Source organism: Haliotis rufescens, unplaced genomic scaffold, assembly GCF_023055435.1.
Source record: "Haliotis rufescens isolate VD_foot unplaced genomic scaffold, xgHalRufe1.0.p SCAF_6, whole genome shotgun sequence".
Classification (NCBI taxonomy): Eukaryota; Metazoa; Mollusca; class Gastropoda; order Lepetellida; family Haliotidae; genus Haliotis; species Haliotis rufescens.
The window spans coordinates 29,326,890-29,352,874 of record NW_025964334.1 but is presented as its reverse complement, the minus strand read 5'-3'; the positions used below and the strand labels follow the sequence as shown (position 1 = coordinate 29,352,874).

The 25,985-nt window shown below is 40.3% G+C and overlaps 1 protein-coding gene across 3 annotated transcripts; it reads left to right on the top strand.

Annotated features, from left to right (window-relative positions):
- The first annotated feature begins 1,119 nt into the window (after positions 1-1,119).
- Positions 1,120-25,748, top strand: LOC124141046 (rho guanine nucleotide exchange factor 39-like). Of its 3 annotated transcripts, XR_007218720.1 has the most exons (14): positions 1,120-1,157; positions 4,810-4,893; positions 5,781-5,947; positions 7,165-7,380; positions 9,333-9,451; positions 12,107-12,177; positions 12,877-13,040; positions 13,837-14,034; positions 16,046-16,134; positions 17,090-17,240; positions 18,764-18,970; positions 19,836-20,077; positions 20,496-23,940; positions 24,085-24,099. XR_007218720.1 is itself a non-coding variant. In XM_048385824.1 (13 exons), the coding sequence occupies exons 2-13, from the start codon at positions 4,860-4,862 to the stop codon at positions 20,593-20,595; spliced, it is 1,719 nt and encodes a 572-aa protein (XP_048241781.1). In that variant the 5' UTR covers positions 1,120-1,157; positions 4,810-4,859; the 3' UTR covers positions 20,596-25,748. The 3 variants fall into 3 exon arrangements, 2 of the variants coding, with proteins under 2 accessions (XP_048241781.1, XP_048241780.1); XM_048385824.1 differs by having other exon boundaries at positions 17,090-17,201; positions 20,496-25,748; XM_048385823.1 differs by having other exon boundaries at positions 20,496-25,748.
- Positions 25,749-25,985: the final 237 nt, after the last annotated feature.

Genomic DNA, 25,985 nt, shown 5'->3' with positions numbered 1-25,985 from the left:
TCTTAAAAAATTATATTTTGGGAGAAAACAGCACTTTAATTCAACAGAAAATGGGAATGTCTCAAATTACACAAATCACAAATTCATTACACTCTCCCTATTGACTGTTCACTGTCTTTACTCTTTTCTCCCTCCTAATATTTCATGTATTTTCAATTCAATCAACCACTGAAAACAGGGTCACCCATTTTGTTTCTGTAATGACAGACAGACAGTTTTATTTTTTCAGTGTTTCAGGCCCTGTGGCCCAGAGTACAATCTTGCACACATTGCCAGTGGTGTGTGGAATAGAATTAAAAATGTACATCAATCATGAATTTTTAGAAGTCATTACATCAGTCGTTAAAATTTCAATTGAAATTGTATTACGATGTTGCATGAATAAACCACAATAATTTTTTTGTTTTGAAATTGCATGTCTTTGTACATGATCATGTGATAGTAATATTAGTATGGATAATAACTGCGTCCAGTGTCCAATATTGTGAGCAACAGCTCACAATATTGGACACTGGACGCAGTGGACTGTCTGGTCAAGACTTGATTATTTACAGGCTGTTGTCAAGAGCTAGAATATAGCTGAATGAGCGTTACAAAAAAACAAACACAGTCAGGCAAACATACACTCACACACACGACTTGATTCGAACCATGAAAATCATATTGAATTCTGAAAATGAACTACTCGTAGCACAGGACCCGTGAGTTGCCTCCCCTTTTCATACATTGCGTTTAAACTGCTTAGACGCTTTATAAGTCCTAAATATCAGTGTATTCTGACAAATCATATGGATCTACAGACTTGTACATACTCGGCATTGGAAATGTTCACTTTGGTTTTTTCTCATAAATCACTAGAATTGTCCAAAACAGTGTACATGAAAAAGCACTTGCCGTTCAAACGGCATGCTTTACTCTCAAAACAGTTGCCAAAGATAAAGTCCCTTATAAAGATAAAACAACAAATAAATGATCTGCAAAGAATGTATATCATTAATGAAGCTGCTACAACATACATTTTAAACGCATATAATCAAATACGGGCTACATATCTATTCGTTAGAACGCGAGATAAATCAATGTCTGTGATGGTTTAGAGGGTACTACAAATAGGTCATCCGATAGAGGGCGTTGCAAAGTTCACAAAATTTGAAAAGGTAGGTGACAAGTTTTTATGTCAAACGATGTTATTAATTTATTAACTGTACCTTCACGGATTGATATAGCTTGATTGGAAATATCAGATAAAACGAGTGATCAGAAGTAAGGTTTTGTAAACATTTTCAAGTCCAGGCAAGTTGACAGCTTTGAAAACCGATGTTGGTTTCCCGATATAACCAGCTGATCAAGTTGATGACACGTCCTGTGTTTTGCGTGTTGACCTGATAATATGACAGCGCAAAGTAGGTTTTTCTTAAAGGAAAAGATGACTGTTTGTCGAGAAATATCGCACTCTGCAAGTCTTTCACACGTTGAACAAAAAATGGATATTAATTTTGGTAGATCTACAGCATGTACAGTAGCAATGGTAGTCCAGCACCATGACTGGAATTTATATAATCGGATCATATATAGGTTTTCGAACGTCATACGTTTCGACGGACATGGTGATCACAATTACTCGCTCTATAACAAGGGGTGTGGCGTAAATACTCAGATGATGACCTGTTTTGAAGATAAAGTCATCTTTTATAATTGAGATATTTTACAGAAGTTCTTGCGAGTAACAAGAAAATTAGAAAGCTTCTTAGGCATCCACAAACCCACAACACAGGGATAAAGATAGTAGAAGCTAGTACTGGTAATTTGGGTACCCGGGCCGGGTGGGTACTGAGTAGGACCAGGGTACCCACAGGACTACCCGGACCCTTGGTAATGGTTAGTCATGTGATATATTGTTTAATGACAAAAATTATCTAGAACTCTATCATCTATGGTTACACTAAAGTCACTAATGTTCGCATTTCTTTCTGACTATGCACCCATTCATTCTGACCTTTCATATGGTTGAATAAAGATAAAACCAGATTGTTTAATACATGTATCTAAATACGTTTTGCAAGTGCTGTGGTAAAAAAAAATCCAAGTCCGACATTTTGTATCTCTTGAGACCAACAGTGGGTACCCGAGTAGGGTTGGGTATAGGGGATGGGTACCCGGGTAGTAAATTTTGACTCGTCCCAGCCCTTCTAGAAGCAGACTACTAACACTTTCCTGGGGGAACCCCTGGAAATTCCCAAGCACAAATACATACAGAAGCATTGTTTCTGATCATTTAGACCCTTTAATCTTAAACTCAGCATTTTAGCATACATTGAGAAAGTTCAGAGAGTATGACTGCATGATTGTTCACGAATATCCTCGCTACGACCAATCCTAGTGAACAAAATATAGAAATGCAAATCCAAACTATCATAGTATCGACTCGATCTGTGACAGTAACAGTCCACAGCAATCTATGAATTTACGTTAGTATCTTTTTGACACATCTCTATAGTCACTATTTTATGATCAGCTAATTGATCAGTGATGACCAACACATGTAAACGCCACAGGTTCATTAACAACTTTGGAAATCTCTCCCGTCACGTTTATTGCGTGAGCCATTTTGATGTCTTGTACTTGATCATGTTGATGTAAATGTATTACGACATACTTATCGCCGTTGGCAAAGGTAACATACTAGTACCTGCACACCCTCAGCAATTTAATCCACTCTTATTATAGGCATGGCATCCACATTTTGGTGGCCCATGCCTCTCCTTTGGCATATCACGTGATAATCAGAAATTATGGTTTACTGTTCCAAGCTAATATTCAGTTTTGTGAAACTATGATCAAATATGCGCCCATTTTTTCAGTGGAAAAAGGTGCAGTTGATTTCTACCATAACCCAAAGAGGTCAAAGGAATCAAAACAGTTAAAATAGAACTTTCCCGTTGACTAATTGTTCAAGTCATTCTCTGAACATTTGCCTCTTCAATTTGCCATTCTTATGTCCTCATCCTGCTTGGTTTTCATCATGGACGAACAGTCCACGTCTTCCCAGCAACCTACCTAAAGGTTCAGATGTACAGAAAGTTCTTTTGGCGAATGTGGATCCGACTGAACTGTATTTTTCTTCACAGTCGGACGTGATTCCTCCTTCTGCTACAAAGCTTTCAGGAAATATATTGCTTCTTCGTCACCATCATCTTCTCTTGCTGATAATATCAAGCTTTTTCCACTTCTTGTCATTCCTTGTCCTTGTCGACTCCAGATCCCATATTCATCATGTTCATCGTTCTCATGGCATGTTGATACGGTCAGACACAGGGTATTTGATACAGTACATACTACAGACGGAAATAAGACAGCAAAATTGATGAAAGCACTGGAATGTAAATGATATATTTAGCCAACAAACCGTAACACCATTTATAACAGTCGCAATGTCATGTCATCACTTTGAATATATTAAATTACAATCTTAACAGACTTTGTCGAAAACCTAGAAATTGTTTGTCCCCTGCATGCTAAAGAAATGTACATCTGATGGTGGTAAACATGCCTTCTAAATGATCTATAATTGTTCTCACAAATAATTCCTCCTAAAGTAGACAATGAACAGAAATATAAATAATAATGCATTTTTTTGTTGATACTAATGCTTATATTTTAAAATATTCATTGTGGAATAGTAAATATTCGAAAAATATCAGAGGATATATCTATATAATCTAGTAACATTAATTGCAACATAATTCGAGTCACAAATACTGAATTTAAAATACAGTTTCCGCTGTGCGAAGACAAAATGTCTCTGAAAATTTGCAAAATCACACGCCAACAAATCTCATTGCTTTTGGACCAGGGGGGTAATTTCTCTTATAGGTAAAATATTCCAGTATAAACCTTGCACAGTGTGAGATAGGATAGGTATATAAATATACAATTTATTGTAAAATTTACAATATTTAAAAATAACAATTGATACATGCTTATATCAAAAACATTAATTGCCTGTGGAGTTTGTGAAATATTCAGCCGATGCCTGTTTGAAAAAAATAGCTAAATTAGGTTGTGATATCATATTTTTCATATTTCTGATTGTTGAGCATGTTGAGGGAATTAACATCTTCCCATGGCAAAGGGGTTAACTGACTGTAAAAGTCCAGTTTCCACCATTGCCGAACTAGGCTGGAATTTCTTGGCTCGATCGTAGAACCACCAGTGGGTGGTTATTACAAGTTATGTCCCTTCTTTGTCCCTCCTGTCAGATTTCACCTCTCATATCACTTGCATTTCTTCAAACAAAATGATGGTGCCCATTGGAGATGATCTGATCTATAATCAAGATCTATATTGTAATAAAATGGGTTTGACTTTGCGAAGTGCATCAAATCATATGAGCACCTTGATTAAAAATATGAAGAAAAAAAGTTGATGGTACACGTTTTAGTACAAGTCCTGCAGTCGACTTAAATATGCACGGCAGTTTATGAACCGGATGTTGATTTTGTTATGCGTTTTTGATTGGACTCATTAGTCAATCCAAAATACAACTCAATAATTCCGCCAAGTTTGGCAAGGGTTGAAACTAAACTTTTATAGTCAGTTGACTCCCTTGCCTTGTGTAGATGGGAAAGTACTAGTATAGCATGGTATAGCGCAAGGAATAGTAGAGCAACATTAGCAAGGGATTTGTTATATCATCTTACATTTTTTTTCTGTCTTCAGGGTGCATGGTGTTTAAAATGTTTCATGTTCATATCAACCAACTGTTCAACAGTGAGTGCATTATAAATGTGACAACTTTTGTTTCCATAGAGAAGCAGCAGAAGCTCACAGCCAGGTGGAGCTGGGGGAGAACTACCGACATGCAGAGAAACAAATGGATGAAACATGTTGAAGGTGACATATTACTAAACTCAATACGAATACAGTGCTTATCCAGTGATTCAGTTGCCAATGGCAGAGTTGTCTCCCTTTGTTGTGCCAGGATCAACAAATCATATGTCCAAATCGTCTGCTGTGATGACTGGTTTGTTTGCACTGTACCCATGCATGCTCTCAGGTTTTGATAAGTGAAAAGCATCTATGACCTGAGTCTGTTTGAGCTTATTAATTGAGTGTCATCATGTCGAGTGCAAGGAGCTTTGTTCAAATTATCAATCACTTGTTTTGGGCAAGATTGTTTACAGGCAGGTGGCCCAGTCGCCTAAGAGTTGCGTCCATTTGGCACGCTAGAAACCTATGATTGTGGGTTCGAATCCGAGTTCCTCCCAGTATGTTTTCAGGTTTGTCAGCACCATACCCCTGCTCGCTGGTTTCACCGAAGTGGTGGGGGCGGTCGGGTAGCCTAGTGGTTAAAGCGTTCGCTCGTCACGCCGAAGACCCGGGTTCGATTCCCGACATGGGTACAATGTGTGAAGCCCATTTGTGGTGTCCCCCCGCCGTGATATTGCTGGAATATTGCTAAAAGGGGCGTAAAACCATACTCACTCACTCACCGAAGTGGTAAATGTCTTAGACCTGCATCATTTTGGGCTTTCCTCACACATCAAGCTGACACTCCGTGATACAACTGGAATACTGTTATAAATGGTGTTAAACCCAACTCCCTCACTCACTATTTACAGGCCACTGCAATGTCACTATGTGAGCTGCAGTATTACGAACTGTACTTTGTATTGTAGCTTCTCCATCATGAGTCAATTGCTGAACATTTCTTCTGTCACTTCACGTAGTTCCTGACCATGTTGGGTATGCAAGTGAGCAGTTAAATTTCTCTTTTGTAGAAAATGCATCTGAAAGTGATGCAGAATGTGGGATTTTGTTTTCAACAAGTCCTGAAGAGAAGATAACTCAGGAGAAGGCTCGGAGGGAAAAGCGCCGGAGGAAGATAGAGAGAGAGCTGTTTGAAACCGAGAAGACGTATCTCGGACATCTAGAACTGATACAGAAGGTGAACATTAAGCATGTTAAGACTCAATATTGATAACACGTCTGTATTGTCTTCTCTGTATTGTCATTATTATATACAGTATAATACATGTAATATCATTGTTAATGCTTCAGGGTCTTTAATCGCGGTGATCAGCTGATCATGTTTTCTGAGATGGGGGAAAACATTGTGTCATTGGAAAACTTGAGTTTATTAAAAATGTTAGCAAATTTTGGGAGCTATGCATTACCGCGCGTTATAACCAAAGCGTGCAATAACAAGGGAACACTATACATAACAACTTGTAATGTGTGTGAAAAGTCGTACAAAAATATGCTATTTGAAGGGGGCGTGGCCTAAATGCAAATGTCCGATTGGGATTTTAAATTTTCCGGACCCCTGGTCTTTATACATTACGTTCATCCAATACCAGTTGTACATGTTAGACCATACAGCGCTGCAGTGCTACTTTGACAAATGAACACTCAGTTCACATTGTTTAGAAACGAAAGTGGTTACTCCCATGTTGAATGGAGTAACAAGGAAATATTCTTAAGAGAGATTATAGATTTTCAACCTGACGTTTTGATATGGTTATCTGGACACAAAAATGTCTTTTATTCATTAAAACCAGTGGAGGAGAAGTGGTCCCATTAATCTGTTACAGAGTCAGATCAAATCTCCTGACTTGCAACCATCAGCTCTTCTTGTTGCTTCAATGTCTGCAGCCCATGCTTGCCGTGAAAGGCGACTGTGTTTGTCGTAAGACGGGATCGCCCTGGGTGGACATGCTCGCTGACTTCGTTGATGCATGTCATCATATCCCAATTGCTTATGATGTCAATCACTAGATTGTCTGATCCAGACTCTATTATTTACATACCACCATCATAAAGCTGGAATATTGCTGAGTGCAGCATATAACGGAAAGAAAAGCAAACAAATGTTACAACTATATAGGCAATGGTTGGTTTTGTGATAGGTTCCGATTTGACTTCCCTTGGTTTTACACAGCCTCATTTCAATGTCTGACTAAGTAAGACATGTCACCACTGCATCACAGCCCTTTTCACGTTTGATGGAGGAACATTGGGTATAGAAGCTTGTGAATATATTGGCACTGATGTGATATGATGAGGTATCTTAAGAGGTGAATGACAATTCAGATAACACAAACAATGGTTAATGTCCATTTTCAGTATCATAACTAGAAACTCAAATATTTGTTTTTCTTTCAGTACTTCGACTTCCCTCTAAAGTTTGCCTGTATTATTCCGGATGATGCTCATTCTCGCATCTTCAGCAACAGTGAGCAAATCTATGGTGTCAACCAGCGACTGTTTGAGCTGATGGAACAGACCACAGTGGGCCAGGCCTTCCACCATCTGGGCCCTTTCCTCAAACTGTACTCCACATACGCCAACAACCACGAACAGGCAATAAGCACACTGCAGGTATGTGACAGTGTGTTGTCTACTCAGGTTTTCTCCTTAACCTTTCAGCAAACTTTTCATCATTGCAGTAGACCAGGGGTCCGGAAACCGTCATATGCGCCGGACATGTCCGATTGGGAATCTCAAATGTCCGTTTTAAAATATTGCTTACCGGACATTTTAAAATGTATTGTCCGGACATTCTTAAATTTTGACCGGACATGATCAACAGTTAGGACTGAGCAGTTAGGACTGAGCAGTTTCTGTCTGCAGTTGCAACACAATGAAGATTAACTACACTGACAAGCTTTGTTTGTTTTGATTGCTGTAAATACATCGTACCTACATGATAGTCCAATCGGTCAATCACTGTAATAGGCAATAAACTGAGTTGACACTGATTAATCGAGGATTAATTACTGAGAACATCTTGTTAATTTGAGTGAAAGGTGTTTACAACTGTACATTAATACCTTGCATCATCGATGTACCTCATTATCCTCACAATGCTACGATACGTAACCTCAGACAAGAAGCGAAAGCGTGACGACAGCCAGTCGACCGATGCAGATCAGTCGAGCGGATCTGCCAAACCCTCAAAGTCTGGACGATCATCTTGTAAGTCGTGGCTAACGACTTTCACTTGGTTGACATACAATGAGGATTTGCAGATTTTATTGTTTTCAGTAGCTAGTCGTATATTGAATCTTGATTGACCGCCATTTTGCTTTCTCGGACAATCGATATCCAATTTTTTTATGGTCAATAAATATGTACAGATGAAAAAAGTATTCAAATAACTATTGCTATCAACGATATTTTAGTATTTGTGATTATATTATCTGTCTTGTTTTTAAAAAAATCTTCAGTTTAAAAAAACCATTTCCCGTGAGGTCACGTGATAACCAAATATGGGATAATAGTCTCGATCCAAATGTTACAACGCGTAAACTTGAGCAGACTCATGAATATAACCCATGAATATTAATTAGACCGTTCACTACTTTAACAGATCGTTATTATAACAGAAACAAACGTATGTTTTCCATGTAAATCTAAAATGATATTATTTGTTATTAATTGTCCGGTGAATTAAACAATTTAAATTGAAACAATTCATAATTCATCATATTATGAATACGTAAACTTGTAATTTGTGTGAAAAGTCGTACTAAAATACGCTATTTGAAGGGGGCGTGGCCTAAATGCAAATGTCCGATTGGGATTTTAAATTTTCCGGACCCCTGCATTAGACTTACTGTTATTATATTATATTGATTAATTTATAAGCTGAACTGACTAGATATGTTGTTTATATCCTGCCGAAGTGCTTGCACACGAAGTGAAGGATGTAGCATAAGAAGCTGTCCATCTGTTTCATGGTGGGTGTTAGCGGATTATCTTCACAACCTTGCATAGATTTTGGTAAAATTTGCTGCCAAGGTGTCCTTGTGTGTGCAGCCCCTACTTGATAATGGTGACCATGACCTTATTTTTAAGGTGATTAAACTGTTTGACCAAGATGCTGTTTGTTACTGAGTTATCTGCATAGCCTTTGCATTTTGATATATTTGGTTGAAATTTGCAACAAGTTTTCAGGGGGTGTTTGCAGACCCAAGTTATGAACTAAATGGTGACCTGACCTTATTTGACCTTCGATGCAATAATGTTAAAGAAAGCGTTAAGCCTTTGTAAATACAAGACTCTTGTAAAAGCTATAAAAGCTGTTAAAGAACTGGAATTCTGTTCAGATTGGCTTTCAACCCAACTCGCTCACTTTAACCAGAAGCAGAATAAGGCAGTATTAAATCCAGCTTGAAACCCATGTCAAAAACAAGTCGGTATAAAAGAACTGATTATGGAAATCCTTTTTTATTTTTATGTATTTAACATGTTAAAGGTAATCTGGAAACCTTGTAAACATGGTAATTTGAAATGAGGCCCTTACAAACATTCCATGTTTAAATTCTAAGGAGTGGCGACAGAAGAAGCCAGAGTTTGCAGATTACATTCAGCGACAAGAGTACAGGCCAGAGCTTAAAGGACTCAAGTTGAATGCCCTGTTGATAACCCCAGTCCAGAGAATACCCAGGTGAGTGGGAATAGGGCAGGACACAATGATAAGTCAAGGACTCAATTGAGAAAGTAAATTTTTGCAGGCACTGATTTAATCAAACTTGACTATTGTAGTACTATTGCAGTATTGTAGAACTGTTGTATTACCCCCATAATATGTAAATGTTCAGATTATCCTTTCTCACACTATACATTTCTTCCTTCTTCTTTCGATCCTTCTATGGAAACATGCTTGAACAAAATTCTAAAAACAATTCACCCAAACACATACCAGCATCATGATGGTCACTCATTGTAATTCTGTGCATACCGACCTACATGACTACCCCTGCCATATCATTTTGTCTCATTGCCACATTGTGGAGATTTATACTGAGTTCTTAGAGAAAACATTAATTTTTTTATTTTTTTATTCCCCTTCAGTATCGTATTAACATTATGTCAGTAACCTGAGGGAGGAACATGAAAAACGCCCGGCATGTCTCAAGTGCAGACAAACTTTCTCCACTTCGGATCTTCATGATCTCAGTTGATTGTCGCGGCCATTGTAGACAAATATAAGATGTTTGTAGTCTTCCCTTCTCACAGATAAATCCTTTATCATTTACCTGTGCAAATGCCACAAGCGGGACGTTGACCATCTCAATCATCTCAAACCATCTCCTGCATCTACCTTACATTCATTGTCCTGGCTGAGATTGCATCTCCGATAGTTTCCTCGTGGACGACGTCTCCACCATACCGGTTCAACAGTCTGCCCCCAGTGCGTCCCACGCCTACAGCTGAGCAACCAACAGGCTCAGACGACACAACCAAGCTAGCTTCGACAGCGCCACTGGTCGACCTCCTAATTATTCTGTTGCTCCTAAATCGACTGTGATGGATTCGACTTCGCCTCAGAATGATTGTATGTGTTCATCCTCTACCCCTTAAAAGATTTGCCATAGCCAGGATCACTCTTGGTCTTCTGCCATGGAATCCCCATTTTTCATCCAGGAATCACCCTTCCAAGGATCTACATTCTTAGGAATTCTCCTCTTAGAATCCAGACTCTAAGGATTGCTCTTCTGATGAACAACATTCCAAGGATTGCTGTTCCTGTTCGACAGTCACTGCACTCGAGATTGACCATCTCGCGATTGACACCTGGGTGGCCAACCTTCTCAGGATCAATGGTCTACTCAGTATCTATTCACTTTAGGATTCAGGAGGTTGCTCAGGTCGCTACATCCGACTTCAAAAGCAGCATTTGGAGGAGCCACCGAAGAGGTATTGACCTCAACCTCAATTTGTTCCTCCATGAAGTTCTGGGAGTGAAGACATGGTCTTTCGTGGCCCAGGGTGTGTCATTCACAGCTTCCAGGGATGCCAGTGAGTCTGCTAAGCACAGCAACTTGTCCTCCAAATGATTTGCATCAGCTATGGGATGACTGGGAACTTCTGTCTCAGGTTGTACCCATTGTATAGACTCCTGTAGGAGGAGTCTCTATTTGCAGTGAACTGGTCCATCCTGGCCAATCCTTTCGTTACACTCCTGCAGAAGGGTCACAGGCTGCTGCTGATCGGAAGTTTGTTGCTGATGTCATCCCTCAGCGAGTGTAAAAGAAACAATTGTTACACTGCTTTGAAACCATGTTATGAAATGACTAGGTCCAGACCCCCTGAGGGATGTGACTGCCTGATCTCCATGGTCCCAAAGAAAGACAGCATCAAGCTCCAGATGATCTTCAATATGAAGACATTCAACTTGTTTCGCATGACATATATCGTGCTCCTTCAACGATCATCTGACCTGATCTTGACCATCAGGAGCTCGGCCATCTCCTCCAGTTCATTTTCCAAGTCCGCGACTACCAATGGAAAAGTGCTCCTCTTTGGAAGCCCATTACGAAGTTCCTGCACATTCGAGGCATAGTCTTTGAGTCATTGATGTTCATTCCCTTTGGACAGGTGGTCGAAGATACAACTTTATGTGCCATTGGCACTCAGATAGCCTCTACCTCCATGCCAATTGCAACAGCTTCTCCATCTTCTGACTTCGGTGTACACCCTCACTCAGAGAGGTCAATTGAAGGCCCAGAGTTGGGTCCCTTGGTCCTGGCGTAACTGCTAACGACTGCAAACCAGTGCAGATAGATGATTCACTACCCACTCCTGCTACTCCATACTCAGTACCCTGTCTACTCAGAGGAAGTCTTGGAACTATCACTCCTGTGTTTATTGTCTTTATTATTCGGGTCCCAAGACTGAGTACCCATTTGAGTGTGAGACATCTCGTCTGTAGAAACTCTGGTCTTCAATATCACCGCAGTCACCGCAAGGCATGGCCAATTCGGCCATGACCCCAGCCCTTGCCTGCTCACCTCTGCTTTGTGCAGTATCGAAAGAAAAAGGATGATATGTGTGGTGTGAGATAGGATAAGTATATACATATATAATCTCATGTAAAATGTGCAATAGCAGTGTTCAAACTTGAGCATGAAAGTCAACAGATCCATATATTACCCTAAATGTTACAAATTTTAGGGGTTCCTAGATAATACTGGAGCAACTTTTAGGACTTAACTTCTTCAATTTCAAACGCTGTAATAGTATGGTACGGTTTCTTGCAAGTGTGGTAATATTGGTATGCGTGATTCTGCTGTTGTTCTGACTGTTGGTATGGTTGCAGATACAAGATGCTCCTGGAGGACCTGCTACAACACACCTGTGAGGACCACCATGATCACCACCACCTGGCAGGTAAAGATAGAAGGCTATATCTATTGCTGGTGTTCCCCCCCTGACACCTCATGGGGGTGTTGGGTTAGAATAGGTCCGCAGTAACATCTGCTGGTTGTAAGAGGTAACTTCATGGAGTGGGTGGTCAGATTCAGTGACTTCTTCGACTATGTGTCATCGTACCCTGATGGCGGATTGTTGCTCACAATATCAATCACTGGATTGTCTGGCTCAGACTTGACTGTTTACAGGCTGCGATCATAGAGCTAGAATATTGCTGATTAAGACATTTAAACTAAATCTTACAAGGATTAGGGTAGTGGAGCATCATAGCAGTTAATACATATCACACTGAAGACCTGGGTTCACACAAGGGTACCTAAACATTCAATGGATACTACATGCAAAGACCATATATATAAGAGCCAACGAAAGATGATTAGATGGTCAGGCTCTGCAATTTGGCAAGAATCCTACATTGATACAAATGCTTTCACTGGCTTGCCTGTTCTAGAGTTTTGACAGACTGTCCTCATATATCTGGAATACATTTTGTGAAGTTTGTGTCTTGTAATAATAATGCATCATCATGTGACCTTGTGCTTAAACTTTATTTAGTTCAGGGCATAAGCATGCATTTCTTTATACAGTGCACATTATAAAGGTAAATGTTCTATCAACACAAGTCAACAATGTATAATCATGTGCATTGTTTTTCAGAGGCGACAAGACAGATAGCCGAGATTGCATCCCATATCAATGAGCACATCCGGCAGCATGAGAACTTCCAGAAGATGCTGACTATACAGAACTGTTTTGACAGTTCTGCTCCCAAGATACTTGCCCCTGGCAGGGTCTTCATCAAGGAAGGAACTCTCAACAAGGTACCGTGTCTCCTAATAACTTGATCTGTACTCCCGATGGAAGAAATATGATCAATGTTTGGACATTCCATGTCAAATTTTCTTCATTCAGTCACTAAGTTTCCATTTAAAGAAGGGACTCCACATCTATAATTAGGCATCACACTTACTTCATATTTTATGTGTTGTTGGAAAAATGGTCAACCTGGCACATTCCTATATTAATGGGAATGATACAAAAACATTATTTATGAGTCCCCGGGACAAACAAATAGATAGAGCCAGGTCAGTCCCTGCTGATGCATATGGCTACTCACACTAAGCTGTCTGCGGTTTTGGGCCCTATCAACCTTTGCATACTGTTATGATAAATATCATTGTGAGACTGTTTTGTTTATGTTTGCCCCTCGTCACCTCTTTTGTTTCATTGCCCTTTAACACCATTTATTGAGCCACATGTGACACAAGGGAAATGTCTGGCGAAGAGTCCTTTGTTTAGAATGTCAACAAATCCTCAAAACAAAGATGTAGAATCCATATCGCAAGCACACGTCTATCACAGTGCACAGTGAGAAGAAAGTGAAGGGATCAGGGACAGATAACTCCTGTTGGTATCCAAGGAAAGGGTCCATCCAGGGGAGGAACAGGCATGTTTTGGCTTCTGTGTTATAGGACCCAAGTCCAGAAAGAAAATGCAATGTTATCATGAATATCCAACTTGATGTAGTTTTGATTCAATGCCATTTTTGACCTGTTTTGTTTCAATGTCTTTCAACACCTGTTTTGTTTCACTGCCCTTCAACAACTGTTTTCTTAGGTGGCCAGAAAGGGAGGCAGGTCCCACGAGCGGATGTTCTTCCTGTTCTCGGACATCCTGCTGTATGGCAAGCCGAAACTTCTTGATGGTGGTAGTCGCACCTACAACTGCTGCTGTGTTCTGCCTCTCAAACATTGTCAGATCCACCCAGTCTTCATCCCCAATGCGGCTCGCAGTGATGGAGGGGGCATGTTTCAGGTGAGACAGTCGGTACAATAAGTGTATTCCAGGGCAGGTGAGACAAACGGCACAATAAGTGTATTCCAGGGCAGGTGAGACAGTCGGCACAATAAGTGTATTCCAGGGCAGGTGAGACAGTCGGCACAATAAGTGTATTCCAGGGCAGGTGAGACAAACGGCACAATAAGTGTATTCCAGGGCAGGTGAGACAGTCGGCACAATAAGTGTATTCCAGGGCAGGTGAGACAAACGGCACAATAAGTGTATTCCAGGGCAGGTGAGACAAACGGCACAATAAGTGTATTCCAGGGCAGGTGAGACAGTCGGCACAATAAGTGTATTCCAGGGCAGGTGAGACAAACGGCACAATAAGTGTATTCCAGGGCAGGTGAGACAGTCGGCACAATTAGTGTATTCCAGGGCAGGTGAGACAAACGGCACAATAAGTGTATTCCAGGGCAGGTGAGACAGTCGGCACAATAAGTGTATTCCAGGGCAGGTGAGACAAACGGCACAATAAGTGTATTCCAGGGCAGGTGAGACAAACGGCACAATAAGTGTATTCCAGGGCAGGTGAGACAGTCGGCACAATAAGTGTATTCCAGGGCAGGTGAGACAAACGGCACAATAAGTGTATTCCAGGGCAGGTGAGACAGTCGGCACAATAAGTGTATTCCAGGGCAGGTGAGACAGTCGGCACAATAAGTGTATTCCAGGGCAGGTGAGACAGTCGGCACAATAAGTGTATTCCAGGGCAGGTGAGACAGTCGGCACAATAAGTGTATTCCAGGGCAGGTGAGACAGTCGGCACAATAAGTGTATTCCAGGGCAGGTGAGACAGTCGGCACAATAAGTGTATTCCAGGGCAGGTGAGACAGTCGGCACAATAAGTGTATTCCAGGGCAGGTGAGACAGTCGGCACAATAAGTGTATTCCAGGGCAGGTGAGACAGTCGGCACAATTAGTGTATTCCAGGGCAGGTGAGACAAACGGCACAATAAGTGTATTCCAGGGCAGGTGAGACAGTCGGCACAATAAGTGTATTCCAGGGCAGGTGAGACAGTCGGCACAATAAGTGTATTCCAGGGCAGGTGAGACAGTCGGCACAATTAGTGTATTCCAGGGCAGGTGAGACAAACGGCACAATAAGTGTATTCCAGGGCAGGTGAGACAGTCGGCACAATAAGTGTATTCCAGGGCAGGTGAGACAGTCGGTACAATAAGTGTATTCCAGGGCAGGTGAGACAGTCGGCACAATAAGTGTATTCCAGGGCAGGTGAGACAGTCGGCACAATAAGTGTATTCCAGGGCAGGTGAGACAGTCGGCACAATAAGTGTATTCCAGGGCAGGTGAGACAGTCGGCACAATAAGTGTATTCCAGGGCAGGTGAGACAGTCGGCACAATTAGTGTATTCCAGGGCAGGTGAGACAGTCGGCACAATAAGTGTATTCCAGGGCAGGTGAGACAGTCGGCACAATAAGTGTATCCAGGGCAGGTGAGACAGTCGGCACAATTAGTGTATTCCAGGGCAGGATAAGTGGCCAGTCTTTCATGAGAGAAGAACTTCAGTGGGAGTGTATGGATGCAACTTACCCAAGACGGTTATACGCCTCAAAAGTACATGGGACACCTTGCATCCCTAGAGTGGACACAGTAGTCACTGAGGATCAGTGGATTGTTGACTACCTGAGAAGGCCATCTTCCTGTCAGTTTAGTGTGACATTACGCCCCAATATCATGCAGCCCATGCTTGGCATGAAAAGCGACTAATGGGATCAGGTGGTCAGGCTCGCTGACTTGGTTGATGCATGTCATTGAATCCCAATTGCGTGGATTTATGATTGATATGAGTGATTGATATCATGAGCATTGATCCACGCATCAACCAAGTCAGCAAGCCTGACCACCTGATCCTGTTAGTCGCCTCTTATGACAAGCATGAACATCTGAAGACCAATTCTAACCCCGATCTTCACGGGTCTCTATCACATTTATGTTGTGTTTATCAGTGTTTATGTGTTGACCAGGTGACCTGTAAGGACGAGAGCCTACTGCTCTACTCTGATGACCAGCACAACGCCAAGGCATGGAGTGATGCACTAGAGAAAGCAGTCATGTGAGTTCTGTTTGAATGATAGAAATTTAAATAGAGCAGAATCACAAATACCCTATGTATTTCATAACAGCGGTTCAGACATGGCTGATTGTGTAATCATACCACAGAGGTTTTATATTGCTGTTCATGCTGTCAGACATTTGTTTTGGCTCTGATTTGATTGTTTGAGTCCACTTGAAAACAGGTATGATATTGCCAAAATAATAAACATTATAACAGAACATAAATTTTGACTATACTATTAGAACTATTAGTACTATTAGAACCAGGGAGCAAGATAGCCAGCCATCCGAGGTGGTGCTCCCAAATATAGATAGGGGCTAACTGCCTCCTGGCCAAATGTTACAATTTGGAGTCATAGATTATGAGCTGCATGTGTTATTAACAGTGTATACAGAAATTTACAAGGTAAATGTCTTGTATGCCTGAAGGGGCGGTGGGGTAGCCTAGTGGTTAAGGTGTTCGCTTGTCACGATGAAAACCCAGGTTCAATTTCCCACTTGGGTACAATGTGTGAAGCCTATTTGTGGAGTCCCCCGCCATGATATTGCTGGAATATTGTGAAAAGCAGCGTAAAACCGTACTCCCTAACTCACTTGCATGCCTGGAGACTGAAGGTCAAGGAGTTGATGTCATCTTCATTATGTTCAGCTGGAGAACTCCCACCATACACCCTCCTAATGAAGTAGATTTATCATTCCAAGTTATATTTGTGTATGACAAAAGCATGTTCCGATCTATCCAGTGGACTCTCGGTATGGCAACTATAAATGTGAACACCAGCAATTGTGATGTTACAAGCTATTGACGTGACATCAAACATGATTACATTATCATGACTGTACAGTCTGACCAGCTGACTTTTGTGGGTTGTGTTGTGTAGGAGGCCACTCAGATCTTGTGCCGATGTGGACATCCCATGTGTTATGTAGTGTACTGTGTGTGTTTGAACCAGGAAGCTGTGCACTGACCGGCAGACCCTACGGAAACCCAGCAGCCACAAGATGCCACTGAGGGGACGGTCTATCAGGAAACAGCTACAGAAAGAAAAGAAATCTGATCCTCTGGTGAAAAAGCTTTTCATTCATCAAGATTCTGGGATAAAAGTATGGGATATTTATTAACTTGTAAAGCTTTGACTGGCACTAACAAAGCTTTGTTCTGTATTGTCATGGGCTGAAAGCTGATTTGCTGCCGATATGCTATGCGCTGAGAATTGGTTGCCTGCAGTATATGTATGTTGTCATTGGCTGAGAGCTGATTGGCTGCAGTAAATTGTCATGGGCTAAAGCTGATTGGCTGCTGTTATTGGCTGGGAGCTGTTTGGCTACATATGATTATATTGTCATTGGGTGAGTGCTGATTGGATGCAGGTATATTATGGGCTTGGAGCTTTTTGGCTACAGATGAGTATATTGTCATTGGGTGAGAGCTGATTGGATGCAGGTATGTTATAGGCTGGGAGCTGTTTGGCTATAGATGAGTACATTGTCATTGGGTGAGTGCTGATTGGATGCAGGTATGTTATGGGCTGGGAGCTGTTTGGCTACAGATGAGTATATTGTCATTGGGTGAGAGCTGATTGGATGCAGGTATGTTATGGGCTGGGAGCTGTTTGGCTACAGATGAGTAAATTGTCATTGGGTGAGTGCTGATTGGATGCAGGTATGTTATGAGATGATTTGTTCATATTTCTTGGTGGTCATGAGCTGATTGCCTTCAGATGTGATTAGTGTGTGTGGGGGGGTGGGGGGGGGGGGGGGGGGGGTGTGGGGTGTGTCTGGTGGGCAAGTATGTGTGTAACAGGTATATTTTCATTATGACAACCTGGCATGTAATGCGGTCCATATGTTGACACGTATCTCATTGTGGGGACACTTATCCTTGGTTACAATTCTCCCTGCATAGGAGCCAATGAACAAAAACAAATCAAATTGAGGATAGATGTATTTTTCTCAAAGTCTGGTCAAAATTCCAAACTGCCTTTGGAAAGGGGTTCCAAACAAGTGTTGATTTTCTTCTCACCTTATAATTTGATGCCTTTGTAACAGGGGTAAATTTCATTCAGCATTTACCATGTTAAATGCAAGGTGGGATTTGAATGTTCATGTTGCCTGCCAGCTCTTGGGTATAGTCAAGATAAGAATTCACCCAAAGCACATGCCGTGTATATTTTAGGTGGCTGTTAGTTGCCCCCAAACCCCATTCACTATTTGTTTTATTATTTCATATTCATTCTCATTTTACTTTTTATTTATCTCTTTGAATAGCTTCATGCTTTTCCATACTCAAACCTCTGCACTGCATACTCTAGTAGTTTATGCACATAATAGAAAACTGCAAAAGAAAAAAATATATCCTTGTTTGTTATTTATAGCAAACTATTTGCTCATAATGGATTTAACGAAAATGTTTCAATATTATTTTTCATTCTCGATCAAGATATATGTGATAATTTTAAATGTTTATCACATGAAATTTTTATAAAGATTTTAATATGGCTTTTCTGTAATGTAATGTAATGTAATGTAATGATAACATCGTATGTTTAGGATGATGTTGACACAGTCATATTTTTTGGCAAGTCAGTCAGTATGTTGTTAATCCCAATGAACTGTATCAAACATAGAAAGCTGCAAGGAAGTTTGAAGCTCTGGTTGAGGAACCTGACTGTTCACCACTGAGAGAGAAACTGGCGCCAGTCAAGGACCGTATCCAGTCATGGTACGATGAGGATGTTGGTACATGTCTGTCACCATGGTCACCAAGAAAAAGCCAGGAAAACTTGGAGAATGAGGATATTCACAACATTTCGGATGATGTCTTCTCCAACAGAGTAAGTGGAAATAACTTTGATGGTTTGCTTTGGTGATTATGTGATGAGTGACCTCCCTTGGGTAGTCAGGGACTTTATGGTGTGCCCAATAAGTTTGGTAGATAATTTAATGATTTCAAACTGTTATCTCAAAATGTGAAAGTTGTATTCAATCCTGAAAGTACAATACACAGTCCCTGAATACATCCGATCCTAGTTGACTACATGTAGATCGATGCAGTTTGTGATTTTTGCAGTTGACATTACTTTTAGATGACTTTTATTTCTCATTCCAACCACATCAGTCTAAACCATGGATGCTCATTCTCAGAGGTGCAGCTACTTACACATTAATGAATAGTTTTGTTTTATTTGGCATTAAAAATATTTTCAAAGGCCATCATGATCATAGCCTTGAAATGTGAGAAAAGCCTTCAAATGAAGTGTTTTCACCATGTCCACATTCATAATGCGGGGCACCACTGGTCCAGTTGTTTTCAGCACCAAAGCTTACTGTTCAGAGTTGTGTCCCTTTGTGGTGCTGATCTTTAGTTCTTGATGATTTGTCGTTATGATCCATAGTTTGTCAGAACACATGATACACATGTACAATCTGCATCACACGTTAAGCTGACAGTAATGTGGAGTTAACGTGATGTCATCACAGCCGGGGCACGTGGTCTCATGTGCTGGGTCCTGCCTGACACTTCAGTGAAACAATTTCTTTCTCAGGTGGAACTCCGCAGCTTCATTTGCTGTCAAAAGTAAGCAGTAAATCCATTAACAATGATTAAGGAGTAATATATTTGATTTTGATTTTTACTAAAATTGAAATACTGTTTACTGTGTAAACCAAACTCACTCAACACTCTTCTCTGTTGTCTAGGCTTACAGTATGCCGTGTTTCCCGGAAGACTCCCTGTCTAACTTTGAGGACCCTGTTCCTAGTGTCAGGTCTGATTCACAGCTCACCGACACAGAGAGATGTCGACCAATGTCAGATCCTGGCGTAACATTGCCTGCAGCCTTCGAGCGATATGCCACATCTCGACCCACCCCACACCAATCCTCCCCACGCAGGGGATTAAACAGCCGCCTCAGGTCTTACATTCAGAAGCCAATACAGAGGTAAGGGGACAGAGATTGAACTTTCTCGTCATTATTACAGTTAGGTTTGATCTGATCACATTAAAGAAGAGATTAAACAATGTGAATTAGATTAAAGTTCTGATAAGGGGTTGCTGGAGGAGAGGCCAATATGTAACACTGCTGGTGACAGTAATTAGGGACATGGTTGTGTAGCCATTTGGCTTAGGTGTCAGACTGGTTTCATTTCCCAACTTGGGTACAATGTGGGAAGCCACTTCTATATGTCCCTGATATATTGCTAAGAGTGGCATGAAACCCAACTCACTCAAAAATTAGCCTGATATTAATAATGACTGATGTAAAGGTGTTTAAAAGATGAAGATAAAAGTTGTAATGTTTATGTCCATTATTTGCACAGTTGACATGATTGGGGATTTTGTTGACTGTTTGTTTACAGACTTCTGAGAGTTCGACACAATTTACGAGGTGCCTGCAGTCCCTTCAGGACATCATCAGCGCCATCTTCAGGCTGCAGCAGTCGACTCTATTCTAAATGACCTGATCAATTATACATCCTTATGATTCTGGTCGGGATAGATCGTTGGTACAAGATATTTGATTTACACAAGAAATTTGCTCATACTATTTTGGCTGCTGACCTCATCATGGTGATGACATTTTCTCCACTTCGTGAATGATATCAGTGTATTTTATAAACTAAACATTCATGAAGTGGGATTAAAAAACAGTCGGAATATGTTTTGTTGTAACATGTCTACCTGGTTAACATGACACTTAATCTTGTAATGAACAGACTGAGACATAAAGTCTGTGAAAAATAAACTTCGTTCACATAATGTTCTTGCTTGCAATAATGACTTTGAATGGCTGTTTTTAGTGTGTATGCTGTCAAATCAGAACACTCTTTTATAACTTTGTTCATCAATCCATGGCCCTTAAATACCAGGGTAATGAAAACTATTAGAATCAACAGTTGCTTGCTAATAGCATCTTGCCAGTTTCAAATGCTGTGAAGAATACTTAACTATATATATGTGCAGTGAACATGTTAATCCGGTTAGTACAGTTAATCGGGGCAAGTGAAGTTGTCCTGATTTACAGATTTCTTGATCAACACATCATGAGTGTGATGAGTGGATCACTTCTTTTCAATGTGTCCCCTGCCGCGGTATTTCTGGAATGTTGCTATAAGTGGCGTAATACCATATTCATTCACTCACTCTATTACGTGTAACTGTAATTGTTATGAAAGACTGAGTTTCAGATTAACTGTGCCCAGACTATTATTATCTCATTAAAATCAGATCTTTTACACCAATATGATACCTCCAATACGATACCATCAAGAGCTGACAACTGCTTGGTAGAAGGCCAAATCAGCTGAATCCTGAACATTCTTTGACAAATCTAAATCTATACTTAACGGATATTTGGGTTCATGAGCCAATCCGGTACCAGGTTTCTAAAACCCACACAAATATTCCACGTAATCCCTGTAAGTGTTAATGTCATGGTGCTCACAAACAACATGGTGTATAAAATATTCACAATATGAAGGTTTTGCCTTTTATTCTTTTGAGGTACAGGAATCAGATATGCTGGTCCGAATGCTTTGATCACTTATACCGAGAATTTAGGATCCTTGACGCTGATTGGTTTATTAGAAAATTCAACCGGAGGTATCGTATCTGAGTAAAACAACTGATTTTAATGAGCTTTGAACTTAGGTTTCAGTGTATTAGAAATTCACCTGAAAGTCACTTGTTTTAATGCAACAGTGTATTTACAAAGACATCATCGTAGTTGAAAACAATTGTGTATTTACTGAATTCTATTAAACAGTATGGAGTATATGCATACATTGTATATACGGTATGTATTACACACTTGCAATGCCTACAGTGATTATCTCCCTTCAGTATATATTGTTGTCTGTTGTACAAACAGAGACTGTTGACCAGATGTTTTGCTCAATATGTTAGTATTTGGTTCCTATTGTACAGAGAATGTATTGTTTAATGTATGTTAATGCTGTTCTATGGTGCCCCTCCCACAAGGCAGTCTCACCACACCAGCTATCATTAGTCAAGTATAGCTGTCGTAGTCTGAGATAGTTCTGTGAGACTGGTACCAGGGATTCAGTGAGCTGCAAACAGTAGTTTCTACAATCTACTTCTTGTTCTTTTACACCTTGTGATATGTTTGTGTTTTACCATGAACTGGTAATTATTTAGTATTCTGTACCCTGAGACTTACGGCCTGGTGTGTGGTTTTGTCAGTCATCTATCACAGTTTGTATCTTCTGTGACATTTACATTACTAGATCAACTGAAACACCAAATGATATTTACCAATCTTATATGTTCATATTTTTTATTAGGACTGGAAGTAAAAACTTGTGTTAATAATAATAATAATAATAATAATAATAATAATAATAATAACAACAACAATAACAACAACAACAACTTTGGACATTTTTGGTAAGACGAAAAGGTTTAAGTCTATTCAATGTTTGTCACTATCAAGCATTTTCATCATTAGATACTTAGGGATATTTAACATAGTTTGTGCCAGCTTATCCTGAAAATGAACTTTTATGCTTTCTTTATATATGATAACTTGTGTATATGATAGTTTGTAAAGGCCATACATATGCTGTGCACTTGACATCCCCCCAGTGATGAGGATAGAACCACACCTTGCCACGCCCTATTGCTTTGCTAACAGGGACTATTGTATATACAGACTGTATACCTGTGATCTTTGATTGTAACAGACAGTATAGACAAACATTCTTAGTGTAATCATTCCTTCCCTATTCCTTGCTTCCATGCTGTGCATAGACATTATATTTATACCTGTATTTATACTTTGTTTTGCCAACAACTTACGGACTTGTATATTATTGTATAGCCAATCTTCACACCTGAAGGTGCACACTCCAGATTCAGTATAGTCATTCCAATTATAGTGTAAATATTCAGAGACGTTTATACCAGTTATGTAATACTCCTTAAGTGATATCTGCTCGCTCTACCTCTCGGTCTTCTGGCTGTCTTCTCTCCATGACTGGACTTGACACATTCTCTGATGGAGCAACACATGCGAGTGCATGTTGCTGTTGGCTCATAAACATGGTTGAAAAGGATTGAAGCCTGGGAATCTTCGGTGCTAATCATTAAGTACAGACTTGATAAACATGATAAATGCATTCCTTGCTAATAAATGTTACCAACAGGTATTTAGCAGGTAAATATGAATATTTTATTCGTATCATTCCAGTACTGTTTCTTTTGTGTTTTCTTTGCAGATTTCTTGGTGATTTTGAGCATTTTGTTTCTAAATTACACTGCAAAGCAGACAACCTGTAATGTTATATCCTAATTCCTCCTGATTTTGGAGATTTTATTCAGGTGGGTTTTAAGAGAAAATTAGAAGGTTATTGGCTCTGGGAGTCCTAATGAAGCAAAATGTTCACTGAAGGTAAAGGTCGTGAATGCAACTATGACAAGTGAGTTCAGTGGGCCTCCCCTGGCCCTTACCCCCACCTTGGGAGTACATAGTGAAGACGGTTTATCATATAATGGATAGTGTTACCAATGCGATTGAGTACTTTTAGCAAACTCAGCATGTCAATGTGGTATTTACTTCCAAAAGAATTATGGCATAATGTTCCCTGTATGATCAGATAGTGGTTCCCTGTATGATCAGATAGTGGTTTCCTGAATGATCAGATAGTGGTTTCCTGTATGATCAGATAGTGGTTCCCTGTATGATCAGATAGTGGTTCCCTGTATGATCAGATAGTGGTTTCCTGTATGATCAGATAGTGGTTTCCTGTATGATCAGATAGTGGTTCCCTGTATGATCAGATAGTGGTTTCCTGTATGATCTGATAGTGGCTTCCTGTATGATCAGATAGTGGTTTCCTGTATGATCAGATAGTGGTTCCCTCTATGATCAGATAGTGGTGGTTCCCTGTATGATCAGATAATGGTGGTTCCCTGTATGATCAGATAGAGGTGGTTCCCTGTATGATCAGATAGTGGTGGTTCCCTGTATGATCAGATAGAGGTGGTTCCCTGTATGATCAGATAGTGGTGGTTCCCTGTATGATCAGATAGAGGTGGTTCCCTGTATGATCAGATAGTGGTGGTTCCCTGTATGATCAGATAGAGGTGGTTCCCTGTATGATCAGATAGTGGTGGTTCCCTGTATGATCAGATAGTGGTGGTTCCCTGTATGATCAGATAGTGGTGGTTCCCTGTATGATCAGATAGAGGTGGTTCCCTGTATGATCAGATAGAGGTGGTTCCCTGTATGATCAGATAGTGGTGGTTCCCTGTATGATCAGATAGTGGTGGTTCCCTGTATGATCAGATAGAGGTGGTTCCCTGTATGATCAGATAGTGGTGGTTCCCTGTATGATCAGATAGTGGTGGTTCCCTGTATGATCAGATAGTGGTGGTTCCCTGTATGATCAGATAGAGGTGGTTCCCTGTATGATCAGATAGTGGTGGTTCCCTGTATGATCAGATAGAGGTGGTTCCCTGTATGATCAGATAGTGGTTCCCTGTATGATCAGATAGTGGTGGTTCCCTGTATGATCAGATAGTGGTTCCCTGTATGATCAGATAGTGGTTTCCTGTATGATCAGATAGTGGTTTCCTGTATGATCAGATAGTGGTTTCCTGTATGATCAGATAGTGGTTTCCTGTATGATCAGATAGTGGTTTCCTGTATGATCAGATAGTGGTTCCCTGCATGATCAGATAGTGGTGGTTCCCTGTATGATCAGATAGTGGTTTCTTGATGTGTGAGTGCTTATGTAAACAGCCATGGTTGCAAATCATTTGACACTATATCATAAATAGGGCAGTTCACTCAAGCATTATATTCCTACATGGTATATAATAAAGAGATTATTACTCCAGTGTGTTTCTGTATAGTAAATATCATATATAAGGTATAAAAAATATGTGTTACGGTCACCAAAAGCTCGCATAATACTATTTTTGTTCCTAATATATATTTACTATACAAAAACGCACACGGCTAGTAATCTCAATTTCCCATATTTTCAACATTGGGTCTCATTAACTAGGGTTTAAAATAAACCAATGCTGAATGGGGCATTGATGGCCCAGCGGCCCAAGGTGCTTCAATTTGCTATGCAGTCGTTGTATTCTTTAGCCAAAGATTGCATGCAAGGATCCTATGGTCATAGTTTCAAATTCAAGGTTTTCCCTGAGTATGAACCTTGGTCTCAACTCGTTCTGTCAGGCCTCAAAATAGAAGTTCACATCTACAAATTGTGTCACTCTTTACTTTCTTCCCATATTAAGCTGACACACTGTCATGTATCTGAAATACTGTTCAAAACAGAGACATGAAGCACTCAACGAAATCCAAAGACACAACAATGACCAAAAGCAAAGTTCCCAGAATCTCCATTAGAGGATCAGCTTGATTCTATTTTAATGTACCGGACATTAGAACTGTCTATATACAAGTATATTATAATAAATGTAGATTTTTGATGTAGACATTCTCACATGTGTTTAACACTGAAGAAGGGAGCTTACTGCACTGAATAGTGCAATCTTGTTTTGGAAATTTCCATGTTTGCTGTTGTACATACAGTATGAAAGAGCTGCTTGTAAGATTAAACCATCTCTTAAAATGTTTTATGTGTTTGTTATTTCTTTGATGTCTGTAAATGATGTCTTCCTTGTCTCAACCCAGAAGTGGGCATGGATGGCCGAGTGACCTAAAACACTGCTATTTGCTGTTCAGAGTCAATCGCATCTCTTACTTGGACCTGGATCTGCTCATAATGGTTTGAAATAACAGACTCTCCTTGATTATTATCTTGACATGTGAGCACCATACCGCTACTCATGGGTTTCACGACAGTGGCACA

Coding starts and splice junctions, on each gene's coding strand:
- LOC124141046 (XM_048385823.1), top strand. CDS start 4,860: ATGCAGAGAAACAAATGGATGAAACATGTTGAAG. Junction 7,381..9,332: donor AGGCAATAAGCACACTGCAG/GTATGTGACAGT, acceptor TTAAATTCTAAG/GAGTGGCGACAGAAGAAGCC. Junction 9,452..12,106: donor CCAGTCCAGAGAATACCCAG/GTGAGTGGGAAT, acceptor GTATGGTTGCAG/ATACAAGATGCTCCTGGAGG.